The sequence below is a fragment of the Orycteropus afer genome, unplaced genomic scaffold, assembly GCF_000298275.1.
Source record: "Orycteropus afer afer isolate SDZICR_OR568_19922 unplaced genomic scaffold, OryAfe1.0 scaffold00130, whole genome shotgun sequence".
NCBI classification, from domain to species: Eukaryota; Metazoa; Chordata; class Mammalia; order Tubulidentata; family Orycteropodidae; genus Orycteropus; species Orycteropus afer.
This window is the reverse complement of record NW_006921717.1, coordinates 7,521,473-7,531,690: the sequence shown is the minus strand read 5'-3', so window position 1 is coordinate 7,531,690 and position 10,218 is coordinate 7,521,473. Positions and strand designations below refer to the sequence as shown.

Genomic DNA, 10,218 nt, shown 5'->3' with positions numbered 1-10,218 from the left:
CCTTCTGGTTAGCAGTCAAGTGCCTTAGGCATTATGCTACCAGAACACCTTAGGCCAGGTTAGGAGATGGGATTAGCACTTTATGGAGTGAGGCATAAAGCAACGCGCTCTGAGCCAGGTTGTGTCAGAACAGGTCGTCCTGCCCAGCCCTTTCAAAGTTCTTGTGCCCAGAGGGAAGAGGAGAGCCAGACTACTTCCAACTCAAGCACATATATATATATATATATATATATATATATTTATCATGATGCTTTAGTTCCTGGCATGCTGAAATATCAAAGGCGGGGAGAAGGACCCCACAGAACTGCAGCCTGGAGCCTTGGCACAAAGGGATTTGAATGAACTTTTCAAAGAACTCTGCCGGCCACTCAAAGACATTGCTGATGCCCACTGAAGGCCCATCGAAGCTCCGCCCTCAGGCATTCTTCCTTGAGCAGCTGCATTCCAGTGTCTAGCTCCAACATCAGATGACAATTCAAACCTGATGCTGATAACTTTGGAAGTCAGGCTGGGATCACAGGGGTGGGAAGAATCACTCAGTTCCAGCTACTGCACTAGGAGCTCTGGTAGCATAGTGCCTAAGGCACTTGACTGCTAACAGAGGGCTGGCAGTTCAAACCCACCAGCCATCCTTGGAAGGAAGATGGGGCAATCTACTTCCGTAGAGATACTGCCTCAGAAACCCAAGGAGGGGTCGCTATGAGTTGGGTCTGACCCGACAGCACATAACAACAACAACAACAGGTACTGGCCTAAGTGCAGGGCCTCACAGAAGTAAGACAGTCTGGGCCTTGATGGGAAAGACCCTGAAGTAACAAGATAACCAAATGTGAGAAACACAAAGTGTTGGGGGATGACCACCTAGGGTAGGGATATCAAAAACACACGCCCCCAGGAAGTGACATCCATCCCCTTCAAGGACCAGAAGGACTTTACATTGTAATTTGGTCATCCTGTCAATCCTTGGCAGTAAGCTGTACTATTATTTAACTGTTTGTGGACTTGAACTGACCAAAGAGGACATGTGACTCTGTCTGGGGCAGCCCTGGTTTACTGCCTCCTGAAACTTATAAACAGCACAGTCTTCTTATCCACGTTGACAATATTGTAAGCATCCCCTGTAAAGCCCTCTGGGCCCAGTGACTTCATTCCCCAAGACCTTTCCACAGAAACTTGGCTCACCTCCACAGACAGGACCTTCCCCAAGGCAAAGAAGAGGGGATGCATGTTGATATCAGGGTCTTTGCGGAAGCAGTTGGGCTTGGCATGATGCTGAAAGTGCAAGTGGTTCCACCAGCTGGCAGGGGCCCCCTAAACAAAGCAGGGACATGGGTATGAGAAGCTAGTATCTCCCTGCAACCCCCACCCCAGCAGCCATTCATCAGATGGGGTTTCAGAGAGCATCTCCCCCCTCCACAATGACCTTCAGGTGGCCAATCACGAAATGATGTAACAGGTGGTTCCATGTAGAGGTGCTGAAGACAGACAGATGTCCAAAATCATGCTGTAGCCAGCCAGCCTGGGCCTAGGAGACAAAGGGTAGCACTGAGAGCAGCCCACCAGCCCAGCGGCCCTCACTGACCTCAGTGGCTCCATCAGCCCTTCCCTCTTCCTTTATCCACCAGGGCCTATGACGGATGTAGGAACCCTCCCTGAGCACATCAGGAAAGCAGCCAGCAAACCTGGCTCCTAACTGTGGCTTTGTCCCTAACTCACATGAGAGTTGGGGCAAATCACTACCCTGTCTCTGTTCCTCAATTTCCCCAGCTCTCAAATTCCATGACTCATGGTGGACCGAACATCAAGACTCTAGAAGAGGACAGAGTGACAAACTCAGAGGTGCAGAAGGCTTGGCAAATGGTTTTGACAGCCAAGTATTAGGACCCAACCATGATTAGCATGTTGGGCAATGTCAGTGGCAGGAAGGAAGGGAAGCTTTCCTGAGAAACCAGAGTCTTGGTTCTTAGCACACTTAGGCTGTGGCAGAACCCGGACATGATGCTGCAGAGGAGTCAAGAACCTGGGGAGAGGCAGTGAGAAAAATGAAGATGTGCATGTGGCCTATGAGCAGAGCACAGCAAAGCTGCAGACAGTAGGATGCATGCTCTTTCCTCCTGTGGTGGTTCAGTTTGTGTGTCAACTTGGCTGGGCCTGGCTGAGTGGCTGGGCAGCTGGATGTAGTATTCCCCATGATGAGACTGGTCATCAACTCCATGGCGGAATCTACCACGAGCAACTGAGTAGCTGCCTTTGGGTTTGTGGTCTGCTTTCTGTATATAAGGACAAGCTTTGAGAGTGGTCTCTAGCCTGTGGCACGCTTGGACCCTGCATGTAGCTGTGTCGTTGCTCAGCAGCGTGCCATGCTCTGCTGACCCTGGGACTTACAACAGACTTAAGTTAATGGCCTGCCATGTGGTTTGGTAACATCGGGACTGTGCCTTTTGACTTGTTGACCTTGGGGCTTCTCAGCCTCAGCAGCCAGCAGCTGTCTGAGTGAAGAAACGCCTCTAGCTCCAGTGGGCCGGGAGCAGGAGGCAGAGCTGGACCCCAAGGTTGAGGGGCTTTCACCCAGCCCCTAGAGCCTGGCACTTTGCACTTGGACTTCAGGTCTCCCAGGTCAGAGGGCACGGCTCCTTGGCCTTCTGAAGGGTACAGAGCACACTCCCCAGGAATGATGAGCACAAGGCTGTGCACATGACAAGCCAAGGATGCTCACCTGCCCTGCGCTGAGCAGCACTGCACAGAGGAGAAAGGGCACGAAGGACGTCCCAAAGAGCCAAAGAGTGAGCCAGGCAGCAGCATCCATCAGCAGGATGTGCAGCAGGTACAGCAGGAAGAAGGTACGGTTGGCCTTCATGAGCCCCATGTGCTCCACGGAGGCCCGAAGCGCCCGGAACTCATCCGTCAGCTCTTTCTGTGGAAGACAGGAAAGGGCTTGGCTTATTGTTCTTCCCAGCTGCACCCCTCAGGTTCTCTGAGGCTCAAGGACCTCCCCATCCACTGAGGCAGCTATGGGAAGTCCACAGGTCTAGGGAAAGACACCAAAATACTCAATGAGGACGCCAGTAGGAAGGGATAGATGATCCTGCCCAAGAGCGTGTGGTCTTTGGAGTCAAGCTGACCTGACCAAAGTCCCTACTCTGCCACTGATTATATGACTCTTGCCCAAGTTCTGTAACCTCTCGAAGCCTCAGTTTTCTCATCTGTAAATGTGTGAGGATTTTCCGAGATTATGCTTGGCACACAGTTAAGTGATCAACAGATCTCACGCTGGTGATGATCACAGTGGTACTGGTCGTGGTGGTGGCCTTGGGAGGACCATGGTTCAAAGCCCGGTTCCCTTGGGCTTGTGACCCTGTGACTGTGCAGGAAAAGGAGATTTCCAGTGACCCTTTCAGACCTTCCTTCTATCCCCCTGCTCCTCAACCACCACTCAGCAGCAAACAGGGTCTCACATTCTTCGTGGGCTCAAAGCTGGGCTGTTCCGGAGACAGTTCCCCAATCAGGAGAGAGTTCATGTACTTCCTCACAAGGCCCTTATTGATGTGGAAAGCTGTAAAGGCGTCCTGCAAAGATGGCAGAGAACAGAAAGGTCAGGAGGCCAGCCCCACTCCCAGGGCTCCTGGACTCACACCGGAAGGCCTGCTTCTGATGTAGCATCACACCCTCCTGCCAGCAAGGAGGCTGTATTCAAGTTCAGAAAGAGACACAACTCAAGTTCAGAGACACACTCCCCGCTCCAGCCCTGTGGCCTTTGAGAATGCTCTCAGGCCTTCCCCAAGGGTCCACAACACAAGATCATTCAAAAAGTCCGGTCTGGCCCTATCTGGGAGCAGCTTTCAAACATGAATGAATCTAGAGGAGAGAAACCACCAGAAGGTGGGGCTGCGACTTCATCCCTTTTTTGGGCCCTTTTCACAACCTCCCTCCCTCTCACAGCCTTTGTTCTCCGTAAGATGGGAAGGCGTAGTGGTGACCGCCTAGGTCCGAACTGGGAAATTGCTGCGGCTCTCCCTGTTCTCGTGCCCACTGCTGGCTTAGGTGGGGTTACATATTTTCCCCAGTTCTCTTACCACCCCCCTGCCCCAAGGTGGCTAATTTGGCCCTGGGAGGAGGGGGGCCTTCGCGAGCCGGGATGCACAACCGCCCGGTCCTACGGCCCCAGATTGTGTCGGAGAAGCGGCGGTGCAGGGCGGGGGGCCAGGGCGGAGCCGGGCGGCGGGTGGCACCACACATCCGGACCAATGGCCATCCCCGCCACGGCCATTACCGGCCCCAAATCACACTGCGGGAAGCTGAGGCGTCAGTGCCGGCACCGTCTACGCATGCGCTGGCCCACGCCTGCGCCGTCCGCCCCCGTGTGGGCTACCGAACTGTCACTCTGTGGGTGAATCGTGCAGGCTCGGACCCCAAACCTCAGGCCGGCCGTGTCAGAGGGGGGAGGGGAGGGCTCTCGCCTGCAGGCATCTAAGCTCCTCTGAGATACAACAGGAACCCTGGCCGGAAAAGAGCTCCGGGAGAGCTAACGGGGACGGCATGAGGTGTCACGGCGCTGGGAGCCGAATGGGATGGGGATGCGAGGGGAGGGGATGCGATCCCCACAGCCGAGGTGTGGAAAGCCCCAACTCTCGGGTCCCATGGGGTGATCTCCGGAGCTCTAGCCCAGCAGGGAGGCGTCGGGTGCCTTAGCTCCGAGGATGGGCGGTCTAATAGACGCAGCGGGACCGAGACTGGGGCTGGCGTAGACCCCGCAGAGTGAGGGCGGACGCGACCCAGCACTGGGCAACCGCCTTGGAACGCAAATGGCTGTCGGCTGCAGCGAGTAGCTGGAGACCCCGCTGAATTGCGGCTCAGTGGCCTCCCAGCAGGATTCGAGGGCAGCTCCGGGAGTCCTCGCTAAGTGTACGCTTATGCATTCCCCGCTCCCAGCGCCGGGTCATACCGCTCCCATTCTACCCTGAGCCTGCAGCTGCTGGTCCTTTCCGGCCGGTGCTGTCCCTTCCTCGCCCGCTTCCTGGGGTTCCCAAGGCAGCGGGAGCTCGGTGGCTTCCCGTTTCAGCCTCATACTGGAGAGTGGTTCCCTCCTCGTTCCCGCGCCTGAATGGAGCTCAGCACGTTCTGTCCAGACGCGGCTGCGCTCCCCTGCCCAGCCACCGAGACAGGACGTGACTCCCTCTGTCACTGACCCCCTCCTTCCCCGTCGCTCTCCCTGCACCCTCGCTCTCCTCCCTCCTACCCCTGTTCGGGGCCCTGAGACCACAGACGCCGAGCAACGGACCCAAAGCGCGGACGGGCGGGGCGGCCCTTTGTTTCTGGTTGCACGTTTCTGCCTGCTTGCCTCAGTCTCCACACTCCTTTTCAGAGCCTGTCTCCTGCTTTTGCATTCCCGCGGCTGCAGCACACCTAACCCGGGGGCAACAGGTAGGACCAGACTCATCTCGCCTTTTTTGCTGCCCCGGCTGCCAAACTTCCTGTCTCCGGCTCACGCAGCCTCCGACTCCGCCCCTGCTGTGCCCCTCAACGCTCACCGTGGCATCCTGCCCCGCGTAGTGGCTGATGACACGGGAGCCCCCAGGGTGCCGGAGGATGAACTCGCTGATGTTGTACACCTTCCGTTCAATCACGAGCCACCGCTCCTTCCCGCGCCCGGAACGCTGCGCCACCTCGTCCCAAGTGAAGTAGCGGGGCGCCGGCTTCGCAGCCGGGGTCTCTGTAACCACTGGGTCGAGAGCCATCTCTGTTCTGACACCGCCGCGCGGTGGCGGGGTAAGAGCTGTGATGCGCGCTCTCGGGGCCTGCGGCGTAGCGCGCGCCGGCCTCACGTGCTCCGGGAGAGAGTTCTCTAGCGCGCACCCGAAGCCCCCGGCCCGCGCGCTGGGATTTCAGCACCAAAGGTGCGGATTGCCAATCCTCAGCGTGCGCCCCCATTGGCTGAGTCGCGTGGCGCGGGACGCGAGTCCCCGCCTTCCCGCGCGGGAGGTGCAGACAGGCGCAGCCTTGGGAGTGTTGAAGACCCTGAGCCTGGCGCGGACGTGCGCCCCCTCGCGGGCTCCTTAAAGGGATTCCAGCCTGGTTCTTCCCGACTTGCGGTCGGTGGGGTATCCCGGCGTTTACTCCCAGGGGGCGCCGCACCAAAAAACGGTTCCTGGAGAGGCCCCCGTGTGCAGGTTCCCCTGTGCACTGAGGCAGCGGCCCCGAGTGCACGGCCAGCTCGGGCTTCAGCCGTAGCAGTTGGTCGGGCAGGTGGGAGCAGCTCGGTGAGTGGGTGCTGGAGGGAGCGGGGGCGTCCTGAGGGGCAGGCGGGGTCAGGAGACTCCACACTCCTGTGGTCCCACAACTGTGCTTTAAAAGACCAGCTCTTTCTTTTTGTTTTGTTTCAATGTTTTAAAATATATCCTAGAGGAGTGCACTCTGGTATACTCTGGCTACTACCCACCTCCAAAACCGGTTACAAAACAAACAGAAAATTAGAAGAGAAAAGCCAGCAGACGGGTTAGTTTAGTGGTCCTAACAGCAGTGAATGTTGCCTTAGTTTCCCCTGCTTGGATACCGGCTGTACCACCCTTAACAGGAACTCAGCTAGCGTAGTGCCTAAGGCACGTGACTGCTAACCAGAAGGCTGGTGGTTCGAACCCTCCGAAGGAAGGTTGGGGCAATCTACTTCCATAGAGTTACCGCCTCGGAAACCCAAGGAGGGGTCGCAATCAACAACTACCCTTAAGGGGAGGGCTCTGGTGGCATAGTGCCTGAGGCATTGGACTGCTAACCAGAAGTCTGGAGGTTCAAACCCATCAGCCACTCCTCAGAAGACTGGGCAATCTACTTCCATAGAGATAACTACCTCGGAAACCCAAGGAGGCCTGATTTTCATAAACCCACCTGTTTCTCAGAAATCCCCTCCCATTTTATGAATAAACATGATGCCTTCCTCTCTCCCCCCAAAAAAAACCCTTTATAAACCCTAGGAAATCCTTTGTTTGAGGAGAGACTAGAGGCTAGCATAGGTGAAAGCCCCTTCCGTCTCCTTTAAATAATAAACTTTGGTTCATGTGAACAGTTTGCCTCTCCTGTTCGCTTCCTTAACAGGAGATAGCAAGGACCCCTGCTCAGGGTCTCAGGGACCCTGGTAACAATGTGATGACTGTGAAGAGACATTAAAGGTCCCAGGCTTGAGAGGAGGTCTGTGAGACCCCCCTCAGATGGACAAGCAGCTGCCAGGACTCGATTTGTCCTGCATCCCTCCCTCCTAGTGAGATGACCTCTAATCCCTAACCCTTCAAATTAAGTCTCCATACAAACCAAATTTTCTCACTTCTTTTTTTTCCCCCTTTCTTTTTTTGTTTCCTGCCTCATAGAGCCACAGTGTCTCTGGCCTGAACTGTGAAGCTGCTAGTTTTTTTTTATTTATTTATTTTTCCCCCTTTCTTTTTTCTGGGTCTTTCTGGTTGGTTGTTGAATAGCTGTAATGGACACCTCCTGACTCAGGCAGGTTGGAAAAGTGCACTCAGCCAGACTTGATCACTCCAGAGTGACCTCTGTGTGAAGGGACTTAGTCCCCAGCAGTGACAGGGAAAACCACCACAAGCAGGGTGCCCCTGGCTCATGGGGTGGCCATCCTCCACTGAGAAGACTATTCAAGATTGTGGGAGGATCCCTTGCTGAGGGGTTCGAGTCTCCAAAACACAAGGGGGAAAAGACCCAAGTTTTTACTTTCATTCTTTCTTTCGACTTTGTCACAATTTAGTGACTTTCCTTTATAATTTCTCCTCGGAGTTTCTTCATCACTCTGAATTTAAACTTCCCCTTTTCTTCTCTTGAAAACTGAATACCTGTTGGGTGAGTGCCTTCCTAACCCTTTATTACTTCTACCCTCTCTGTGTCCATCTTTGGGGCAATCTCAGTGCCAATACTTTTTCCAAATCCAGTCTTGTAATTGTCAACCTATAATTTCTCCTTGTACCCGTGAGCCATGGATCCAGAATACCTGGACCCAGAATCTCTCTGATCCCTCCTAGAAGTTTTTATTTACCTTTTGTTGTCTTGTTAAACATTTGTATTTTTGCCACTCGGTTTCATATTTTAAAGGATCTACTGGAAGTCAGACCTGAACTTGGTGTAAATTAGGATTGATAAAAGCCACTCTTATTGCCTGGAGACACTTTCTCCAGTTTCTGCCACGCCCTCCCCATGCGATTACTTTATTTCCAAGTCCTGAAGTTTGACGACACAATCTCATTTCTTCCTTCTTGGTTCCAGTCTTTGGAAAAATTCTGTTGTAGTTGTCTCTGTAGAGTTTCCCTTGCCTTCTGCCTTGTGACGAGCCCATCTTGCTGCTTTTGTGAGAATTCAGGACAATCATCTTGGTGCTCCGTCTATGGGAAGGAGAAGAGGAAGCTTCTTTTTCTTTTGTTCTCTGATCGGACACTTTTATCAGTGCCCTCGCAGTGCTGGGATTTAGAGAGATGTGGAACCTAGAACCAATTTCGTGGTTGCATTTTCTTTGCTAAGTCTGCCTGGGGTGCCATTCGGTGGCTGGTGGTACCTGCCAAGGCAGTGGAGAAAGCTTGGGGCCTCACCAGAGATATCTCCAGAGACCTTCGACTTGTGACCTGGCAGCCTTGGCCTGGACCCTATGATGGCTTCTCGAGAGGCAACAAAAGAACATTATTTTAAGTAAACTTATAGTTTTAATCAGAAGTGTGAGTTTATAATCTGGTCATTATTAACCAAGCTTAAAGTTGCTGAGCCTGTGTTGAGAGTGGCAGCACCCGGTATCCAAGCAGGGGACATGAAAGCCACATTCATTGCAATAAGTGTTGTTGTTATGTACCCTAGAGTTGTCTCCAACTCATAGCGACCCCTCCTTGGGTTTCCGAGGTGGTATCACTAGGGAAATAGATTGCCCGACCTTCCTTCCCAGGAGTGGCTGGTGGGTTTGAACCACCAACCTTCTGGTTAGCAGTCAAGTGCCTTAGGCATTACACCACCACTGAACTGACCTGTTTGCCGGTTTTTCTAATTTTCTGATTTTGTTTCTTTTGTAACTGGTTTTGGAGATGGATAACAGCCAGAGTAGACCAGAGTGCACTCCTCTGGGGTATATTTTAAACATTGAAACAAATTTGGTTATGATCTCATGAAAAGAAACAGCTGGCCTTTTTTTTTTTTTTTTTTAATTTTTGTGATTTGGGTGAAAGTTTACAGAGTAAATTCTTTCCATAAGGGCAGCTCACACACACTTTGTCTCTTGACACTGACTGCAATTTCCCATAATGCAATAGCTCCCCTCCTACTTCCTCCCCATAGTTCCCTCTTCCCTGTGCCCTTCCCTCCCATGCACTCCTGCCCTGAGCTGTCTCCCTGTGCATACACAACAGCTTGTCTTTTAAAGCACAGTTGTGTGAACACAATATGAATTAGGAGACTGTTCTGGTTACCGAGTGCCGCTCTGACAGGAAATATACCACAAATGGGATGGCCGTAACAAACAGGAGTTTATTCTCTCAAAATTTGGAGGCTTTAAGTCCAAGTTCAAAGTGCCAGGCTCTAGGGGCTGGGTGAAAGCCCCTCAACCTTGGGGTCCAGCTCTGCCTCCTGCTCCCGGCCCACTGGTGCTAGAGGCATTTCTTCACTCAGACAGTTGCTGGCTGCTGAGGCTGCCAAGCCCGAGATTAAGTAAAAAGGCACAGTCTTAATGTTACCAAACCACATGACAGGCCATTAATTCAAGTCCATTGTAAGTCCCAACGTCAGCAGAGCATGGCAAGCTGCTGAACAACGACACAGCTACATGCAGAGTCCAAGTGTGCCATAAGCTAGAGACCGTTCCCAGGGCTTCTCCTTATATACAGGAAGCGGACCACATTCCCTAAGGCAGCTACTCAGCTGCTCATAGTAGATTCCACCATGGAGTTGATTGCCAGTCTCATCATGGGGAATAACTACCACCAGCTGCCCAGCCACTCAAGCAGATCCAGCCAAGTTGACACACAAACATAACCACCACAGAGACCAAGAACACTGGCCACCTTCTTGGTCAGTAAATTATAATACTATTTTGCAAATTAGATTTGTTTTATACCCACATTAACAAATGGGTCAAGAAAATGTATATGTGTTTTTGTACATTGATAAAGAAATTTATATATTTTTTTGCAATACTACCTGCCCACCGTGTACTTTGGGGTATCATGAAAAATGGACAGAGAATGGTAGTCT

General features: G+C 52.8%; 1 protein-coding gene across 1 annotated transcript in view; it reads right to left on the bottom strand.

Annotated features, from left to right (window-relative positions):
- The window catches only part of FADS1 (fatty acid desaturase 1), an 11,555-nt gene extending 5,820 nt beyond the window's left edge, over positions 1 to 5,735 (bottom strand). Inside the window, exons 1-5 of the mRNA XM_007944893.2 lie at positions 5,529 to 5,735; positions 3,456 to 3,566; positions 2,717 to 2,914; positions 1,424 to 1,525; positions 1,183 to 1,311 (exon numbers count right to left, since the gene is read on the bottom strand). Of these exons, the coding sequence (XP_007943084.1) occupies positions 1,183 to 1,311; positions 1,424 to 1,525; positions 2,717 to 2,914; positions 3,456 to 3,566; positions 5,529 to 5,735 (747 nt within the window). The remainder of the gene's footprint in view (positions 1 to 1,182; positions 1,312 to 1,423; positions 1,526 to 2,716; positions 2,915 to 3,455; positions 3,567 to 5,528) is intronic.
- Positions 5,736 to 10,218: the final 4,483 nt, after the last annotated feature.